The sequence below is a fragment of the Crocodylus siamensis genome, chromosome 12, assembly GCF_052110815.1.
Source record: "Crocodylus siamensis isolate JL-2025a chromosome 12, ASM5211081v1, whole genome shotgun sequence".
Lineage (NCBI taxonomy): Eukaryota > Metazoa > Chordata > Crocodylia > Crocodylidae > Crocodylus > Crocodylus siamensis.
This window is the reverse complement of record NC_143406.1, coordinates 14721219-14742591: the sequence shown is the minus strand read 5'-3', so window position 1 is coordinate 14742591 and position 21373 is coordinate 14721219. Positions and strand designations below refer to the sequence as shown.

The 21373-nt window shown below is 44.3% G+C and overlaps 1 protein-coding gene across 4 annotated transcripts in view; it reads left to right on the top strand.

Moving 5' to 3' along the window:
• MEGF6 (multiple EGF like domains 6) overlaps nt 1–21373 on the top strand; it is a 328842-nt gene that overhangs the window by 183411 nt on the left and 124058 nt on the right. For 2 of the 4 annotated variants that reach the window (XM_090024520.1, XM_090024519.1), the window contains exon 5: nt 10287–10409. The exons of the other annotated variants lie outside the window; for them this stretch is intronic. In XM_090024520.1, coding sequence (XP_089880646.1) covers nt 10287–10409 — 123 coding nt within the window. The remainder of the gene's footprint in view (nt 1–10286; nt 10410–21373) is intronic. 4 annotated transcript variants of the gene reach the window in all.

Here is a 21373-nt window from a genome sequence, read left to right as displayed (position 1 = left end):
TGTTGTAGGTTTTGATTTTTAGAATATAATTTGGTATTTTTCTGGTTCTGACATGGCAAAACCCCTTGCTGAAAGGAGTACTTCTGGGGCAAGGGCAGGGACTTCTCAGAGGCTGGGGAGTTTGACTTCTGGTCACAAGTTGGTGACCAGGGGGCGGGGTGCCTGTCAAGGAGTGGGGTGCCCCTCAGGGGGTGGGGCTACCCATGTGGCCCCCGACAGTTTGCCAAAACTCGGTAAGCGACCCTACCTCTGAAATAATTGCCCACCTCTGCTCTACATGCTGTGCTGTTCTTTTCTACCATCAGCCTGGCTCTCCTGTTGTCACTGGTTTGAGATGGAGTGCTTTTCTTTCGTGCAAGTGCTCCTTCACTCGGTTCCTGAATTGCACATACTTTTTCTCTTTGTCACTTGCCTATAATACTGATACAGTACTTGTCAGCAAAGTATCTGACCATCTGGTTTTCTGGCATTGTTGTGCAGGGACGGGTAGAATTCTTTGGAGGGACAGGGTATTTTTTTTACCAGTATTCCACATGTCATGTTGATTTGATACAGTGCATATCTTCATGCAGAGAGCAGTGAGATTTCTCCCACTTTCTCCTTTTCAAACTTCATGTTGATTCCGGTGAGTTTGAATCATCTCCCAAAGGTACAGATGCTCCAGATGAGAATTATTTTGACTACACAGTACCTTAGAGTCTGCAGATTAGGGCTGGGAGTTTCTGAGAACAGGGGCTTTCATAAGATATGCCTATTCCCTGTCATTGTAAAAATTCTAAAGCAACCATTCCTCAAACTGCAGTAAGAATAAGTGGTTTCAAGCCCTGAACCCAGAAGAGGTCTTATGCATTATTGTAAAGCTGCCACCGGGGGGCAAGCATCTTACAAGAACAGAAAGCAAGGAAGAATGAGAAATAAACCTGAGCAGTGCCCAGGGCTGCTAAGGATTGAGTGAGCATGTTTCTCTGTGAGTGCTCTCTTAGGGCCCCTCTACACATGCAGGTAAAGGCATGATGAGATCTAATGCATGATCCACACAACTGGACCTCCTGCCATGCCACACGTGTATGGCAGGATGCTTAACTGTGGGATCCAGCATAAGATCCTATCACATCTTACTGCCTGTACAGGGGGAGCTCAAGATCACTATCCAAGGCTCCCCTTCACTGGCAAATAGCATGCTGCCATGGCTGCAAGTCCCGCAGCTAACGGGACTCTTAGCCCCAGTTGTGTTTGGGTGCAGCCAGAGCTGAGTCCTGTCAGCTGCAGGACTCTCGGTCCCAGCAGCCACGGGGGCACAGGTTAAACATGCAAATTAAAGCTGGATAGAAACCAGCTATACAGTTACTACATATTTTCAAGCAATAAATGTATTGCTGGTTGGACCTTTTTAAGGCATCATGGTTAATTTGCACTTGTAGTCAGTCTAAATTAATTGCACAATTAATCTGGGAATTGCACAATAGATGTAACATGTAGACAGGGCCTTATTGAGCTGCTGTGATTCATGGTGTTGTCTGCATATGACTGACTGCCCTTTAGTGCTCTCAATCTGACAGCTCATTTTTTACTGTAAAAATGCCACAGCTTTGCCAACACTTTGGGTTGTAGGGTGATGTACTTTGCGGCTTAGCGTATGGTTGAGGACATGTGCATAAATCTTTTTGAGCAGAGGTATAAAGTTTTTAAAATAAACATTTGACAGTGGGATAGTCAGAGCTTCCTGTTGTCTAGAGTGCTCCCACTTAGTGAGATGCTGATGTGCTCCTCATCCTGTGGTTAGCATATGGGACCTAGCTCAGAAGTGGTGTGCTGCTCAACATTTTGACCAGGGAACCTTCTCTGGCAACTCTTCCAGATCCAAATGGTGGGTCTTGCCTGCTACTTTGTTCTTGGACACATGAAGCAGCATGCAGTCGGAGGCACCATGCAGGCCGTCTCATGTTATCCCACCTTTCCTGCAGGAATTTAATTGCACCTACCAGTCTCTGCAGTCTTTCCTAGTACAGACAGCCAGCATCTCTCAGTTTAGATCTATTGGGGGACTTGAAACTTAAATACCACATAGCCAGAGACTCCTGCTAGTGGGCTCTTTTCCTTTGAGACACTCCATCAGAACTCAGTCTAAGGGCAATGTCCTGTCTAATTTGTATTTTATTCTCCAAGGATGGAGCAACTACCTTCTATGGAAATTAATAACATCAAAAAATTCATGGTTGAAATAAAGCACTAGGTTGTTCTTCATTAATGATTCTGCTAAGATGACATTTGAAACATGTCTGCATCTGCCTCCTATGCTTTCTGCAAGGAGGAAAGGAGCTAGTAACTAAGCTGATTATTTGAGAAACTGCACAAAGTAGCTTTTAGACAAGAGGGCATTAACAGAATCCGCACCAGGTGGGCCAAAGGGAGCATTATTTTTGGCTGCTGAAGTCCAGTTTGCTGGCTTTGAGGAAGCATAGGCAGGTCAAGGATTTTGAAAATGGGAGTGCAGATGTTGTAGCACATCATCACATATAATGCAACACATATTTTTCTCCAAGTAAAAAGAAACATCAGTTTAAGATTGAAACAAAAAGTAGCTTACCTTACAAAAAGTAACCTGCCCTTGAACTTGAGGCTTGTCAAAAAATTCAGCCTTACTTTGGGCATTAAGACAGTTGAAAAGTTTGGAGTCAGATTCAAAATTAACTGCACCAAATACAGACATGGTGCACCCACTACAGACTGGCAGGTGAACATGCCATCTTGGCTTGGAGTGAGAGAAGGCAAACCAAGTTTTTACCTGTAGTAGCAAAAGGAAATGTACAGAGTACAATGTAGATGGAGCATGAGTTTTTGGCAAAATTTCAGATCATTTTTCCATCCAGACCAAATGTCTCAAAAATAATATTGGTCTCCTTTATACTGATAGTTTTAAGTAACATATCTCTTTACAAAGCAGCAAGATAGCTGCTGAAGCACAGCTGCATTTTTAAAATGCCTTGTTTGGTGCCAAGTGTCAAGAATGTGACAGCAAACTGATAAATCTCTTAAAGCCTCCCCACACAGTTCACATATTGCATCAAAACTGAACAGCCCCAAATATAGGCTCAGTTTGGATTCTGTAACTGCACATATAAAATGTCCCAGTCTTGCTATGGTGCATTCTTCTTTTTCTTTCAGCATTGATGGGGAGTCTTAAAAATATCTCTCAGAGTATTTTTGTAAAAGGCCTGGTAGCATCAAACTTCACAGCAACCTCTCTGGATTAGCATTCTGCTGTGCTTTTTTTTACTGGTTCTTGATATGTTGGCTACTGGTTGCCGAGATCTAGGTATGAAATAGTTGTTAATGCAGGGTTATGTTGCTGTTTGGTATGCCATACATTAAGACTGTTGGCAACTCATTAAGTTAGTCTGCTGTTCTTGGAGTCATTAAAGTAATTCACGTATTTCAGTGAGGAGTGAAAATGTTTCAGTAACGAAAACATCTCTAGAAGTTGTGAATGGCTTCCAGCTCTGTTTTGGGGAAGAAGATATCTCAAGGTTAGGGAAAGTTGATGGGGCCCTGGTTCTGAAACTTATTTCTGAAGCCTGGCATTGCCATCTCCCTACAGAGTCTTGAATCTGCTTTTGGCTTGGATCGCAGTCAAACTGAAGGGAGTTGTGTTGTCTTGTACTTATATAACAGAGGAAGCAATAAGAATAATAATGATTTTTCCATGCTGGTAACTGGAGTCAATCAAAAAGCAAGTCAATAAAATGAATAACTTGGTGCTTGGCAAGAGTCTGACCCACAGACCACCAAAGTTCTTTCCACTGATTTCCAAGGACTTTGGATGAAGATGCTCAAAATGCTGAGCTCATGGCTGCTGGAAAGTAAAATCCATGTGTATCCAATAAAATGGACAGAGAGCCACTAGTGCCTTTGTTGTTACACATGCTTGCAACCTGCAGGCAGGCATTGTAGAAACCACCTTCACTCCTATAGACTGTGGCCCATTTGAGCTTTGTTGAGATAGCCAAAGAAGGAGTAATTGGGGCTTGGTTCTTTGCTTGCAGCTATCAGTGGCAATATTTGTTTTGAAGTGCATGGGGCAGGGCCTGTGCCAATGGAAATGATGGCTTCTGTGCTTCCTGGGTTTTAGGAGTTGGCCTGAGTTTCATCCTGGGCCTGAGCAGCCATGGGGTGGGGGTGACAGTGGGTGATGGCCTGACAAGTCTCCAGTCCATCCCACGTGCAACAGTGATGTATTCTTGTTACCGTGTTCCACAGCCTTGTCTGCCTGCAACTTTGAATAAAGGGAGATCCTGTAAAACAACAATGATGAACTACAGTTAAATAAAGTAAAATAATAATGATGAACTACAGATTAGCTAGATTAAGCCTATACTAATACTAAAACCTTTTCAGGGTTTCCAAAATAAAGTTCAGTAACATTTTTGTGCACAGAGATCATTCTGGATGATTTGCTTTCAGACTCCAGTTTAATTTAATTTTTGTAATCTCTATATTGTTATTCTTGTTGTAAAGTATTTTCAGGCCCATTTGTCTGACTCCTTGTGTCTGTTTTTCTAATTAATTTTGTCTGCCTGTCGACCCATGTATACTATGGTTGTCACTGCAGATTTAAGAAGGTATTGATGCTTTGGATTTTCTTTCGAATTTTGATCATTTTTAATTTTCAGATGTTTTTGTGTGTGTTGTAGCTTATCAATGTTACAATAAAGCGCCCTTAGTACATTCGCTACTTAAACTACTACTCTTTATATTCATAAGTAATGAGCCTGAATTCTTTGCTCAGTGTCTGTGATTCTTCGATTCAGTGTTTGTATCGTTATTTCTTTGGTATAAAATATTCAGATGAAAAAGGCAGCTATGCAACACATCTTGGTTGTGGGTGTGGAAGCAGAGATGGTCCCATGGTTTACTTTTTATAGTGAAAAATTCAGATAAATATATGGGTAAAAAAATATGTGCACAAAGTGGGTCCTGTTACTGTTGAAATGGTATTTCACCTGAGTCCATGTTACAGGATTTATTTGTTTTTAAGCTTGTTCTTTCCAGAGTTATTCTTCCAGGGGTCTTGATCAGCCAATTGATGAGTGTTTTTCTCAGTTAATGTTTGAAGAAGTGTGGGTGGGAATATATCATAATGGTCTGGCTTTTCTGATTCAGGAGAGATGGTCTTGCTTTTAAAAACTTGCACATAAGCTAAACTCCTTATGTGGGGCAAGTAAGGCATTCTGGTCCTAGAAAGGCTGTCTGTCTTGTGAGTATTTGCTCCCAAGCTGTTGTCAACAGTTCAGTGAAAGGAATCTCCAACAGGTCCTAAAAAAGAAATAATGCAAGAAAGCATAGTGTAAGAGACAGTATATACTATAGAGACTTATTAAGAGGGATCCTGGTTTTCCCTGATAAAAAAGTCACAAATTCTCTGACAAACCCCCACCAAATCCATGATTAAAATTAAAGGTCCCCACAGCCCCCCTGGCCCTGCCAGTGCCCCTCACTCCCCCCAGCCCTGCTGGTGCCCTCAGTGTCCCCTGACAGGCCCACCCAACCCTGCTGGTGCCCCTCATTCCCCACCCCACAGCCCCTGCCACCCCCCAGCCCTGCCAGAGCGGCCCCTGGCTCCCAGGGCTACGGGGCCAGGGACTCAGGTCTGCAGTCCCCTGCCTCCGTCAGAAGGCAGAGGTTGCTGTACTGGAATGGAGCACAGAACTGGCTCCCCCCAGCCTCTTGCCTGTCTGCTAAGGAGCTGCAGTGAAGGCCACAACCCTGTGCCACTACCTGTGCTGCCCCTGCACGTGCAGGTGGCACAGCACCAGGGCAGCACAGAGCTCACGGCTGCAAGCAGCTTTCCTGCACCACTGTGCTCTGCCCTGCAGCTGGGCTGCAGAGGCCATGGGGGAGAGCATCAGGGTGGGAGCCCAAGTCCAAAGTGTGCACTTGCCCCCACCCCCACCCCACACACAGATTGGGGGGGGCATGGGTCCCCCCATCCCATGGAAGAGCACACAGCTGTGGGAAGCTGGCCCCACCCCTCCAAAGCCTGCAGCAGGGGAGGGCGGGGGCAGGAGCCTGTATGGCTGTGCTCTACTCTGCAGTGCTGGGATGCCCCAGCAGAGGGCAGAAGGGCAGGAGCCCAAGCCTACAACATGCACCCACCCTGCCCACAGGTCTGGGGGGCACAGGTCCCCCATACCCCTTGGGAGTGCACGCCATGGCGGAAAACCACCCTCCAACCCCTGAACAAGCCACCTGTGGCCCCATCCCACTCCCCACTGGGGCCATGCAGCTGTGCATTGTGGCCCTGGCCTGCAAGCCCCACACACTGCCTGACAGGAGCAGCCCCAGCCCTACCCAACTGTCTCCCTCCCCACTATGGGGGCCTCAATCCTTCCCCCACAACTTACTAACAGGAGCTGCTCTCCAGGCTGCCTGGAGCAAGTACATGGTGCCCCCTCCCTGACCACCTTCTTCCTGCTTCCTCCCAGCACCTGGCAGTCTGGAAGTCTGCCAGTCTGCAGAGGGCTTGCTGCAAAACTGCAAAATCTGCTAGTTTCTCTGCTAAAATGAGAAATCTGCATTTTACTTCTTTTTTTCTGTGGGAAATGGAAAACCCAAATCCCTGCTTATCAAACAAGCAGGCTCTGCATGACTCTTGATAGTATCTAAAACTAATCTGGAAAAAGGTGTGAAAATTAGCAGTGTATGTGAAAGCAAGATGGGTGGGAAAGGAGATTTAGAGTCTGAGATGGGCTTTGTGATAGGTGCCTTTGTGAAAAGGAACAAAATACTAGAAGTTATTTGCTAATGATCTCAGAAGCTATTAAATGGATCCCTGGCATGCTGATTTGGGATGATGAGCATTTACTTCTGGATTCTCAGTAGTTAGTAGATCTCTTTGGCTTCCCAGTCAAGCAAAATCTTCTATTTTTTACTCTTTGTCCTATGCATTTCCAAGATTGCTGCTAGGAATCATGCAAAGATGGATTTCTCCTGCTTCTCTCACTCCTCTGGTCACATGTTATCACTGATGTGTGGCACAATGAGTATTTGGGTGGCTCAGGCTGTTTGAGGAACCCTGTGGGGTTAGTTTAATGACTGCTTGCTGTAATCTCCTTTTGCACATGGGAAATAGAGCTTCCTTTCCTATCCCATTGCTCTTCTGGGCTGTTAGGGGCTAGTGACAAACATTACACATAAACCCGTTTAAATGATCAGAAACTAGTTTAAACCTGTAACAAAACAGATATTTAGTGCATATAAACCAGTTTGAAAATGGCTGAAACCTGTTTGAGATAAACCTGGTTGAATGGATAAACCTGGTTGAATGAAGCATCCTTGGAAATGCATAGGACAAAGAGTAAAGAATAGAAGATTTTCCTTGACTGGGAAGCCAAAGAGATCATACCAGTCAAACTTAACTGATTTGGCTCAAACCAGTCAGTTTATGCAATGTCTGTCCCAGACACCTTGATGGTTTAAGTTAAACCAGACTCCCCCAGCATCCCAACATGCTCTCTGGGTTGGGCGGGTCTCTCTGCTCTGGAGTGTGAGAGAGAGAAGGAGCCAGCAGGCTTCCAGGCTCCCGGGCTAAGCAGGGGGTCAGCAGCCCCAAGGAGCCCAGCAGAAATTCCCCTTACCCAGGTGTGTTGGGAAGGGAGGGGCCGATATCTTTCCCACCGGTATAAAGAAGAGGCCGGGACCGGAAAGTGGCAGCAATGCAGAACTGGAAAGAGGATGCGGAGGAGGTGGAGCAGGCCAGTGCACACTGAAGGGAATGCTGAGGGCGACGTTGAACACTGGTAGGAGCCTCTGGCAGAGAGCAAAACCCCAATGGGGTTTTGGAACCCAGTTTACTGGCCCCTGCGGGGAGTAGAACTGTTTATTTACCTGCTGGGAGCTGGCTGAGCGGGTGGGAGAAGGGTACCATAATAACCCTAATAGAGGGGCACCATTGACTTTGGGTACTGTAGTCCCTGTAATAGGGGCACAGTTCAGTAGTGAACTTAAGTTGTTAAAAAGGAATCTCATCAAGTCCTACAAAGGGGCTCTCCGAGAGCCAACAAAGGGGTGCTTGACCCCTCGAAGGTCAAGCTTGAGTTGGAAGGCTGCAGGCAGATGGAGCAGCTACACAGATCAGGGGAACCTTCTTGGTTGTCGTGTTTGTTTTGATTGACCTTTCTTTTGTGAATTATCTGGGAGGAACTGAGGATACGTGGCCAGACCAACCGGTTGGCCACCACCTGGTGGAACGGGCAAGGGTGTAGGGGTGGTGGAGCCCTCAGAAACTCGGGACCTCACAAGATGCTGGGGAGACTCATAATTGGACTACACACGAAGGCATCTGAACCAACTCCATTAAGATCAAGTTGTGGCAGGAGAAACGTACATGTGTGAGATCCCAATTATAGCTGATGACACCCTAGGCAACTGGCAGGCGGCATCTGTTAGGTCCACTGGGGATGACGATCCCTGACACGGAGCAGGGCTGGCCCCTCCCCCCTGCTTTGTTGCTGGAGCTCCGGCAGAAACTTGAAGGCACAGAGCTTCTGCCTGGCTTTCTTCTGCTCTCCCCTTCCCTCACTGCTCGCAGGTCAAGAAGGGATCTCACCCTACTCCCTCCCACAGCATGGATGGTAGGCAGCATGTGGTATGGTAGCTAATGCTGAGAGGTGTCTGTGTAAAGCAGACAGGATAGTAGTGTCTGCTTAGGGCTTTTTGGAGATTATCAACAGTTAAAGTACCTCCTTGGAATGTTCCCTTCCTTGCAAAAAGTTGTTTAAGAAGAGCTTTAACTAATGAGAGAGGCTTTGTTTTCTGATGGGGTGTTAAATGCTGATAACAGAGCTCATAAATGCTCTGTTAGCAAGGTTGGGGGGGGGGGGCTCCCTAATCAGAGCATCCTGCCTGGGCTTGCCCCCCCCGCCGCCTCAACTCAGCACTACAGAAGGGAAGGGAGGACTGCTTTAGTGCCCCCCAGCTTCTAGCCTGAGCGGCTTCAGGCCTGTGCCTGAATTTTCTCAGTCCAGAGGGGATGTCTGGGTGGTTCAGCCTAGCCAGGTTAGACTAACCTGCAAAGTTTGAATCAATTCAGGCTCAGGCATTTTGAATGTCTGTCCCTAGCCAGGGAGGCAAGTTCATGAGTAAGGCATCTCTAGTAAACGGCTGGCCACAGTTACATAAGGAATGCAGCAGTGAGTCCTCACAGGGTGCTAGGTTTGAAAAAGAAATCTTCTAAAACTGACTGTGATGTCACATTGGCCACAGGTGTGCAAAAAGAAACATTTTTACTCACAGATTTGGTCTTCTTTCACTCTGACAATGCATGCATGACAAATGGTCCAGAGTACTGGCTGATCCTGAATGTTGTGATGGTATGCCTAAACCTCCTACAGTACACCTAATGGTGATATTCTGTTGTCTAGTCAGAAACTTCTTGTTCTTTCTAACTTGTGACCAGCTTGCACCTTGAAACATGAGGACTGTGAACCCTTGTTTCTGATTTTCATCCTTCATCTCTTCTTCACTTGCTTCTTTAGACCATCCGGTTGGGATTCTTTTCCCCTTGCTTTCCATTAGTTTAGGTCAGCATTTCACATCACTGTGGATTCTTTTCCCCTTGCTTTCCATTAGTTTAGGTCAGCATTTCACAACCCATGGGTCAGGGCACAAAAGTGAGTTCCAAGTATATATGAAAGGGTTGCAAACAAACTTTAAAAATAAATTCTCCTTTAAAGGAGAAAAATGTGGGAAACCATGGCTTTTCCCCTGCAGGCTGGCAGAAGTCCAGCCTGGAAAGGCTGCTTGGGGCATCCCTCAACTCCACAAACCCACCCTCTGCCCCACAAGCTGGGGTCTGGGGTTAGGAGCAAAGGGGCAGTGGGTTGGTAGTGAGGGGCACTGGGTGGGAACTGGCCATCAGTGTTTACAGATGGGTACAAAAAAGGTTGGGAATCACTGTGTTAGATAAAATGGGCATTGGGCAGGGAGGCAAAGTGAGGAAAAATGTGTTTGTGCATGTAAACATATGCACCGTGGGTTCGGTAAGAGTACAAACGTATTTAGTAACAATACCTTAAATTTTAAACTCTTTGTGCATGAGCTCAGGAACTGTTTGGCTGTTTACCTTTCAGTGTTTTTCTTATTGGCGCTGAACATCTAATAAAAGAAAACCAGGAGGAAATTAAAAGTGTATTAAAAATAGAAGTGCTTTTATGGCAGATGGAGCATTCCTTTAGCTTGACTCGCCATGGCCATCTCATGTGTTCTCTCCCATGTCTCATCTCTTTCAGATGTGAATGAATGTGAAGTAGAGAATGGGGGTTGTGAGTCCCAGTGCTGCAACACTATTGGCAGTTTCTACTGCAAGTGCTCCAGTGGCCTGAAGCTGAAGGATGATGGGAAGGCCTGTGAAGGTAGGAATGGGGATGGCAGACAGCCTGCTGGAATGGGTTAACCACTGGGGCTTTGCTGGGTTTCCCTTCGCTCTGAAGCTTGCATACGTGTTATGAAGTATTTTCTTGTAGTCTTCGAAATTCTGAAGTTATGAGGTCAAACCTTGCCAAACTATAGCAGAGAAATGCTTACAGATCTTTACAGATGTCCCTGGATTTTGCAGAGTAAGTCTGCCCATAAGTAAGACATGTTCATACGTGTGAATGCAGTCTCTACATCTCTGCTGCCCTGCTATCCAGCCCCAGTCTATCTTTTGATGCCCTGAAAGTTAAATGATAGTGGGTAGCATGTGCAGAAAAAGGTAAATGAGAGCATATGCGTACATGGCATAGGAGAAAGCAGGGGTGATAGTGTTAAAAGAGACAGAGCATGGGTATGTAATGAAGGTACAGCGATGCTGCAGAGCGTGTGGGGAGGCTGAGTATACACTGGAACGGCATGTGTGTATGCACATGTAGAACAATATAACCATTTGTAGCTGCAGGAGGGACTGCAGTTTCTACCCCTGAAACACTGCCGTGTCCTGGCCGAATTCTGCCTCTTTTTTGTAATTTCAGGATACAAATAAGACTGAGAGCGTATTGAGAGTCAGCCCACAGGAGAGAGAGAAGAGAAGAAACCCAGGTCAACTTACACTGAGCTTAGTATGTTGCAGGGCACTAAGCTTAAGAGTTAGCCTCCCTGAATGCCAACAGCTTGGTGAGAAAACGTGAAACACACAGCCAGCGCGTGCTCCAGAACCAACTGACTGTGGATTGACATATGCACTTAATTACAGTAGGTCTAGTGTTCATTCAGCCCAGGGTAGCTTCTTTTCAAAAGCATGTCCTGCTTATTATCTGCAGGCAGCAACTGTGTCTTAAATTACAGCATGGTTTTTGAGAGAAGGAAAGACCATTAGCAGGAAGAGGCCATCTGGTATTTCTCTCTGTGTCAAACAACATGTTATTATCTCTCTCCTAATAAAACTTCCTTTTCTGAACTGAAATTGTGGAGTATTCTCCCTGCTGGAATGTGGTAGCTCTGTATTGCCCATTCCCAGCTGTGAAGAGAGAAGAGAGGGGACTGTATTTGTGGTTTCAACCATTTTAGCCATCTTGTTGATGGTTTGGAATGCTTATTTATCTAGTTCTTAGTAGATGGGTTTATACAGATCATTCCATCACAGAAAGCAAAAATAATCCTAAAAAACCCCTAGTTTTTTTATTTAGATTTGCAGTATAAAGAAACCAAGCCTTATTAAATAAATATCAACTGCTTAAAGCTCTATAGTGTTTTGCAGTAATATTTTTAAATACTAGTGCTAACACTATTAATACTATTCGTCATACATACTGCAGCCTTCATGCCACCATTTAGGATAACAGTTGTAAGAGCATTCTCTTTGATTTTAGTGATGCAGACAAACATACTCATTATTGTGGTTAATTGTTATGTTTCCCCGAGCTTCTCTAGCTTGGTGAGTGTTAGCCCATTTCTTTCCATTTTCTTCACTTAAACTTTCTCTCTTCTCAAACTGTCCCATATTTCTGAATGAGGCCACCAGAAAGTGTTCTACTAATTTACAGTATAGAGGCTAAAACCTTCAACAAATACCCTGGAAAGGCAGACTTCAAATCTAGACATGAATAAAAGAGTCTTAAATCAGCCAGCACCTTGGAGGTTTCTGAATAAGTTACAGGACTGAGAACAGAGTTAGTGATGCCAAAGTAAAGTCGTTTGTTCACCAGGGTTAAATATTTGCTCCTTTTACCTTCTTCCACATAAGGGGTTTTTCTTATAAGTGCCCACTTGTGTTTGCTCCCCCAGGACTCACACATCACTTGACTCGGTCTGACCAGTGCTAAACCTGCACAGATCCTCTCTGCCAACTGAAACTTATCTTTACTACCATCCTGGCATGAGACCAGTGTCCAAAATGCAGCATTTTAAAGGGATTCCTGGAGAAAACTGTTCCTGTAAGGAGATTTCCAGCTAAGTTGGCACCTCCAGTTTCCAGGTGGCTAGTCCAGTGTTGTTTGAATTGGCTTGAGCTCAGCTTTTAAGATGTTGTGCTGTGTGACTCGGGGTATTTCCAAACATTTATCAGCAGCTAGGGTCTGACTGGGATATGAGTCATAATAGTCCCATCTCCAACCAGAACTAAATGACCCCACAAAGAGAGTTTATAAAATGTAACCTTCTGAGATTGCACTCTAAAAATGGTCCTTACTGTTGTATCTAATGCTAATTTAAGTTTGCCTTAGCTTGTAGGTTTTCTGTAGTTGTTGTCACCATTTACCTTATCATATGATAATCTTTCATTTCAACTGTTACATCCATACTAGTATATGGTTGAAAGAGTAGTGGTGACAATAAAAGTGCCAGGCATTTGACATCCACCATCATTTTAGTCCTTGTGTTTTCTGAACCTGCTTTGGGCAAGGATTGACACTGGTTAAAATACTGGATTGCTCCTACATGAGAAATTACTAGTGCTAAGGCAGCAGTGGAAAATTCGAAGAAAAATGCAAACATAGTGTCTTGGTCAGCAGTTCTCAGTCTTAAGTGGAATGTCATTTTCAAATCAAAGGAAGTGATTCTTCTGCCGCATTCAGCCCTGTTGTCTCGCCAAGAAGGATGTGGACAGATTGGATAGAGTCCAGCACAGAGTGACAACAATTATCTTGGAAAGCAAGATTTATAAGGAAAGGCTGAAAGAACTAGGATTATTTAGCTTGGAGAAGAGAAGATAGAGGTGGGGTTGATAACAGTTTTCAAATACTGGAAGGACATTCATAGAGGATGGAGATGGGCTTTTGTCTGTGGCCATATGGGACAGAACTAGAAGCAACAGACTCAAGCTGGAGCACAGGAAATTTAGGTTGAAGATTAAGAGATAATTTCTGACTATGAAGAGGGTCAAACACAGGCTACCTAGAAAAATTGTGGAATCACCATCCATGAAAATTTTCAAGAGCAAGTTGTACAGACACTTGGCTGGGATGGTTTAGTCAGGGATGATCTTGCCTTGAGCAGGGCTGGACTTGTGCGGTCCCTACCAGCCATACTTTGCTATGATTCTGTGATCCTCTCATGACTACACTTCTGGTGCTAACCTGAATCTTCCCATTGAATTCCCTTGGGGTTCACTACCTCACCTACAAGTGTGGTGAGTCTTAGTTTGGGAACTGCTGGTTTCCAAACTTCTTGGAGTTTTTGACTGAATGGGAAATCTTGCTGTGTGCCTACCTTTTTCAACCAGAGCTCCCTCTATCCTCTCCCTAATGCTGGTTTCCTGTGTATATTTGCTCTTTACTTGGTGTTGATATATGACTGGTCAGTCAGCAGAGCATGTTCATTGTGCTTATACAGAAGTCTTTGCTAGTCCATGACTTTACCTACAGATATCCAGAAATAACAGAGCTGCAATGGCCAGGTTTTTCTGGGGCAGGCTTCCCCTTCCCCTTCTCCTTCCCCTTCCCCTTCCATTCTGTTCCTTTCTGTTACTTGTCTGTCTGTCTTTCTACAAATTGCATGATGTCTCTATGTCTCTTGGTCAGCCAGGAAAAGTACCTCTTTGCTGGGTATGATCAGAAGTGTAAAAAAAATCTCAAGGGTACCAGCTGCTCTCACAAATAACCTTAGGTGGAGAAGTGTGTCCAACCCAAGGTGGGATAAAAATCAAACTTCCAGAGTGACACCCTGGCCCCACTGAAACCCCATTGGCTACAGGAGGGTCAGAATTTCACCCTCAGTGCCCGTCATTGCCTTGAATTTGCTGAGTTTGCAAGTCAGCATGAAAGAAGCACATGTACATTCCAATGACTGAAAATAAGATGGCAGTGTGAGTGCAATAACCTGTTCCCCAAAACAAGCATCACATCACATAGACTTTTCACCTCCTAAACCCTTGATTCATATCATTAGCCACTGTTTTGGGCTCTACTAGATCAAACTCTTCCCCCTACCCACTGCTCCCTGGGAATTATCTGAACTATGCTTTCTACAGGGTTGAGGTGGCTGGAGCTCAGAGTTAGAACATTGCAAGAGGTTATTCACTAACCAGAGCCAAGATTTAGCTGTATTTTTTTTTAAATTATTCCAGCCCCAGCTTGGAATATTCCTTGAATTGTAGGAAAAAAAGACACCTTTAGCAGGTTCACATATACCTGAAAAACCTAAAAAAAATCACATTATCTTTAGCAAGATGTTAAATTATGTAACTCAGCATATGATATGGATAGACTAGGATTGTCACATGCTTTGCAGTGGAATTATCACATTTTCCTGGGAGAAACCAGAAACTATTCAAAGTAATTAATAAACATTACTGGCAAACTAGAAGAGACACGTTTTAGTGAACACTGTTTTGGACATTAGGGAAAAATGGTACAGCCTTGCCAATTTTGTATAGTTGTCATGTTTTGTTGAAAACAGATGAGAAATATTTCCTGGCTCTGTCTGCTACTGAGATGTGTCAAATAAACAACTTTGTCCTTGCCTAGGGCACATTAAGATATTTTCAGTTCCTCCAGTACTCCTTGGACAACAGTTAGTTTCTTACAGGGGTGAAGGGGTTCACAGTATTGGTGCCAGTGAACCATCTCCTTTTCTCTAAGGTTGGGTCAGGGAGCACCCCAGTGCGTGCAAGCTGGGCACCTTTTCTGAACAAGACAGTGCCCCTCGGGACTGTGTATACATCTGATCTCTCTTTGTGCACCCATGAGAGTGCAAAGGGAAACAGCTGCAACCTTCCCTCCGCTCCTTTCTCTCATTCTTTGCTGTGCATCAAAATGTGGTGCATGTCCAACTTGCCATTCTTCCTTCAGCTTCCAGCTCATTCCATAGAAGTTTATTGTCGTGAATAAATCCCTCTTTGTTTTCTCATGGGCAGCTTTTTCAATTAGATTTTCCTAAAAGAAGAAAGAATAGGACAAAAAGACAAAGGGAAAACTTTCCATGAGGCAGAGTGAGGTAAATCCCAGTCTCCGCCATTGTGACAGACCAAAAATGCAAATTTCAAATGCTTACTATCATGCACTGGTTTTATGTCCCTAATCAAAGGGCACAACACTAAAATGTATCCAGGAACTTTGCATCTTCCTCATTTTTGTTACATACCAGGTTCTTTCTCAGAGGCCACTGCTTTGACAGGAGTGTTGAAAGTCAGGTCAAGACTAACCTTCAAGAATAGTTTTGTCCCCTTCCAGCATATGTGGTCATGTTATAACTGACAAACAGGGGTAGGCAGCATTGACCGTGACTATCACAAGCATCTTCTTTGCCTCTTCTCTTCCCCCCACTTTGCTTCTCATGGGAGTCTCTTACACAAATAAGTGACCTTGTCACTTTGTCTCAGAACTATGGATGAGGTTCTTTAAGAACAGAGACAGAAACTATTTTATTTGATGCCCATCTTGCTGGGGTCATCTGATCCCAGCAGACTTTCCTGCCCAAATGCAGGGGAGCTGGACTTGATAATCTGTAAGGTCCCTTCCAGCCCCTAGCAACTATGAAACTATCAAACTATGAAACTATTTCCAATATTTCCTTATTTTGCAGAAGAAAAGAGTTTCTTTCTCCCATCTTGGACTTGAGTAGACTGAACAAATTGATACACTTCCTCAAATTCTGGCGATAACACTGGCCTCCATGATTCTTCCTCCTTGGGGTCAGAACTGGCAAAAAGCTCCTGACTGAACAGATTCCTAGTTCCATACTTCTACCTGACCCACAGGAAGTACCTGGGACTTGCCATGGGGGCCAAATCACTATGACTACAAAGCCCTGTCTCACTTTGTTCAAGTGTCAGGAGCTACACAAAGCATGCAGTAGATGCAAAGTCTGTTCCTTGTGCTTGGCCTTCCACTCCTGATGGCTTTTTCTTATGCTCGTTGTAGAGGGCGGACTCTGCTGCATCTGCCACAGCTTAATTTCACTTCTATTTTCTGGGCACACCAGGACTAGAAATTCCCTTTATGTTCCCTGTTTGCGAAAGGGCTTTTACAGGAGAGTGTGTGGGACTTGATCTATTATTACAGAGACATGGAAGCTTAGGAAGGTCACAAAGGATGCAAGGCAACATGTAAGGTTTGCAGCATGCTCAGTTTTTCTCTGTGGAAATCCTGTTGACTAGAGAATAAAAAACAAAGCAGCCTGGGCTACAAAATGTGGGAGGTTAGATGTCCTGACCTCCTCATCAGCTCCTCCTTGGACATAGGGCTTGCCTGATTTGAGATGAAATTGGCATCTCTTTTGAGAGTGTGAGTCCTGGGTTCAGAGGCCTCTGTTTTACTCTTCATCATGTGACTTGATTAATGGCTGGTGTTTCTGGTGACACAAGATTGTTGGTCCCCCGGAGATGTCCCCTTTGATGTATCTGTTAAATAAACTTCTGAACAAAAATACCAGCAGGATGCATGGGGGCAGAGGCAAAAATCCATGGGCTCTGCTGTTTGCTTTTAGGGAGGAAGATTTACAAAGGACACTTTAATCTCAAGAACCTGCTTCAAGGGCCTTTTTTCAGTCTCTGAAACTGATGTAATTTAACTCCCAGGGCCTCATGCTAACCAGCACAGGTGACATTTGCTCTGTAGATTCATTGCCTATAGAATGTACAGAAGATGGAAAGTGCAGGTTTGTTTAAGGAGGAGTGTCATTTTTTTTCACCATGTGGTCGTGATTGACTGGGTAATGAATGGGGTGTCATATGCAGGGATAAATATTTTCCTTTGACGGTAAGGGAATGGTGAAATTTTCTTGGAAGATATTGGGTATTCAGGAGTTACGGTTCTGACTGGCTTATGGGTTAGTTCCAAAGATCAGGTTGGGCTGTGTGACATCTCAGCCCCGCAGAAGTTAATGGGGATTTTGCCATGGAGTTCAGGGAGGCCAGAATTTCACCCCTACTTTTTCTAAGTGTTTGAGAAAGACATGGTTCTTGTGACTATTGCTATTAAAAAGCCCTGTACTAGCAAGAGCCATGTTGTTGATGGCACATTTGTAAATAAAGTGTGGACAGTGCTGCCAGAAGACATCTTAACATTTTAACAAAGTCCAACATATCTCTTTCTGCACTTTATAAACTATACTTCACTTCTATTTTTCTCCCACCTTAAGAAATCATATTGTATCATTTGATAAATGTTCCTGACTACTCTTGCTGTGGGGTTTTAAAACCCAAGAGCCCCTTTGCTTGCACCATTGTTTTCTTTAGCAAAGTGTAAAAATTGTTTGGAGGGTATTCAAGGGTTTGTGTTCAAAAGCTTTACAACTTTCAACAAAAATCAGGATTTGCAATCCTGGAACATTTCCAAGCACATTAGCAGCTAGGATGGTGGGTTCATTGTCATACTTTTAATGCTCCCTTGTCTTCTAGTTTACGATGTTTTGCTTAACTAAGTCATCTGCCTGGAATCTTTTCCATGGTTGTCCACCAAGGGCATTGTCTGTTTCCAGACACAGGCAGGGCAGAAAGACAGGTGACTTTAGCCAAGAGTGGACAGGAGATGCGGATCTGGATCCACAATCAGAAAAATATTTCCACTCTTCCTTTCTTGCTTGTTCACCTTTTCTTCATTTGGGAATCTTATTATTACTTCTTCATTCCCTATTTTCCCATGAATGGAAATTCTGTGTCTTGTTGCAGTTCAAGCATAGTTGCAGCTGAATATGGTATGTGGATTAACGAGGTGGTATTTAGATGTAAAACAGATTTCAGGTGGGGTTCAAATTTCTGGTTTAGGACTAAGAAGAAATAGCATTTGGACTTGTAATTGATGGAGCTTTTCTTTTAAGATGCAGACAGTGGATACATATGTGTATGAACAAGAGATTTTGAAGTCCCATCAAAGGCAGAAGTTCTTACCTATGAAACTTCAATTGCACTTTTATAATAAACAAATTGGTCAGTCAAGCTGAGTGGTCACCAAGCATACTGCAGTGTTGTGAATAAGGCTACTGTAGCGGGTTTGCAAGCCTCACCATATCTTTAGATACGGTTTGCTAAATGTGTCCTCAATAAGAAACTTGGTCATGAGAATAACTGGAGCTCCGGTGCACCAAGGGCTAGTACTGGGAAAAGGTATCATGGTTCAACTGATGACCTTTTCTCATACTTCCATAACCCCACTTGTGGATCAGCCCTGAGATATTCAAGTGTTATCAGTTTAGGAATCATGCTGTCGCTTCTGTCCATTCATTTTTTTTTATTGCCAGCTGCTTATGCACTGTGGAATTCATGCAGGATGTTTGTCTCCATCCTGGAAGGTTTTCTGTACTGCCATATGGGCTAGGAAGAGAGGGGCTAATACAAAATTTATGAACTTCTTCCCCAGACAGCCGTGAATTCAATACCATGCGCTGAACAAAACTGCCTGAGGTCTGCAGAGCTCTAAAATGTGGCTTTAACAAAGTGATATTTTTAGGTTGTGTTTTAAATGTCATTTCATAGAGGGAGGTATCTTTGACCTTTTCAAACCCTTCCAAACACAAAGGCATGAACTCTGAGCTCAATAAAACTTCAGACTTTCTAGCTGGATTTTGTGAAACAAACATTTAATTCTGCACACAGAATGTTTGTTTAATTACCAACTAACATTTTCCTTACGTATATTTAACAGGGTTCAAAAGTCTGTCTGGAATACATTTGAGTATGCAGCCTGTGACTGGTATGTGTTAAATTTCCTGTGCTGTTTATTTTTCTAACTCTTCCATAGCCCATATTACAGTGCAGCACAGTGACAGAGCAGCTGAGCTGCTAATCTGAGGAGTCAAAATGTCATGGCTAAACCAATTGGAATTTGAACTTCCTTTTAATGCAGACAGAAATATTCAGGTGATGCCAAACTTCTGCATTATATTGTTTGGAAGAAAAGGGGTCAATGTGGTGCATGAACTCTGTAAACTGTAGTCACCTAGAACACCAGGTAGCTTTTGCTTTATGTAGTCTCTGTATCCAGGTGAAGCTTCCTTTTTCCCTTTTGAAATCCTTGGCTTGTTCTGGAATTCATGTTACACTAGTCTGGATTTGTTCAGGAATTGAGGAACCTAATGCATGCCACTGCACTGGCCCAGTGACCATCTTGTTGTTGTAAGGAGTTCTTCCTCTTCAGAAGCCATTTGCAGTAACTGTGTGTGGCTGTCTTTTTATGTCATGAATTCAAGGCCCTCCTGACACTTCTTGAGAAAGGGAGCTGGGATTTGGCCTTTTTCTGAGAGCAGAGTTAGCCAGGTACCCGGAATAGAAGGTGGACATTTAGCTGTAGACTGCTAAATGATGACTCTGGAGAGTTTGTGTCTAGTCCTGGCTCTGTCTCTGAGTCATTAGGTCCTTTTGTACTCGTCATAGATTCATAGATGTTTGGGTTGGAAGGGACCTCAGTAGATCATCGAGTCTGACCCCCTGCCCTGGGCAGGAAAGAGCGCTGGGGTCAGACAACCCCAGCCAGGTGCATATCCAGCATCCTCTTAAAGACCCCCAAGTAGGGAAGAGCACCACCTCCCTTGGAAGCCTGTGCAGATTCTGGCAACCCTCACTGTAAAGAAGTTTTTCCTGATGCCTAACCTAAATCTGCACTCTGTCAGTTTGTGCCCATTGTTCCTAGTTACTCTAAGGGGTGCCCTGGTAAACAGAGCATCTCCTATTCCTTGCTGCCCTCCCCTCCGATGAACTTGTAGGCGGCTACAAGATCACCTCTCAGCCGTCTCTTGTGGAGTCTGAAGGGATCCAGGTCCCTCAATCTCTCCTCGTAGGGCTTTGTGTTCAGGCCCCTAACCATACGAGTGGCCCTTCTCTGAACCCCCTCGAGGTTGTCCACATCCCTTTTGAAGTGCGGCACCCAAAACTGGACACAGTACTCCAACTGCGGCCTGACCAATGCTGCATAGAGGAGAATTATCGCCTCTCTGGACCTGTTCATCATGCACCTGCTAATGCATGATAAAGTGCAGTTAGCTTTACCGATTGTTTTGTCACACTGATGATTCATTGTTCATCTTGGTGTCACCAATGACTTCAAGATCCCTTTCCACTGCTGTGCTGCTGAGAAGTTCCTCCCCCAGCCTGTAAGCATGCTGGTGATTCCTTCTCCCTAGGTGCAGCACTTTGCACTTGTCTTTGTTGAACTGCATCCTATTCTGTTCCACCCACTTTTCCAACCTGTCCAGATCCACCTGGATTCGTTCCCTACCCTCTAGCATGTTAACTTTACCCCATAATTTGGTATCATCTGCGAATTTGGACAGAGTGGCTTCCACGCCCTCATCCCAGTCACTGATGAAAACATTGAACAGCACAGGTCCAAGGACCGGGCCTTGTGAGACTCTGCTGCCCACATCTTTCCAGGTTGATACTGATCCATCCACTACCACTCTCTGGGTGGTCATATCTCCCCACCGTTCCTTTGTTCACCTGTTAATACATATCTGCATCCTCACTCATTCTTGCTACCTCTTAAAAGGATGGCCAGTGAGGGTATAGGGCTAAGGAACTGCCTTCAAGACAGTAATGTGTAGGTCACTGTGCAATATCATGTACTTGCTGCACCCACAAATGCAGGAGTGCCATTGTTCTACTCCTTTTAAATGTGACACCCCATTTTCTTGTGAGTGAATGTAACCTTGAAGTGTCTGTCACTTCCCAGAGGGTAGCTTCCATTGCTGGTGGCTCTCCCTCTATATAGCTGGTGTGAGTTTCCTTTATCCCCCTGCAGCCTTTTGTTCCGTTTTTGTGCGCTTTTGGGTATTTCTAGGCTGTTCTTGTGTTCTTTGCTTTACAGCCTCTTCTTAATGGCACAGTCCTTTTAGACTCCCCTTATAGGTCAGATGCTCTCATTTTACCATTATCTTTTAGTCCTTTCTTTGGACAAATTGTCTTTGAATCCTTTTTTTTTATGCTGAAGCTTATCAAAGTCTGTGTTGTGGTACCCAGAACTGCATGCAG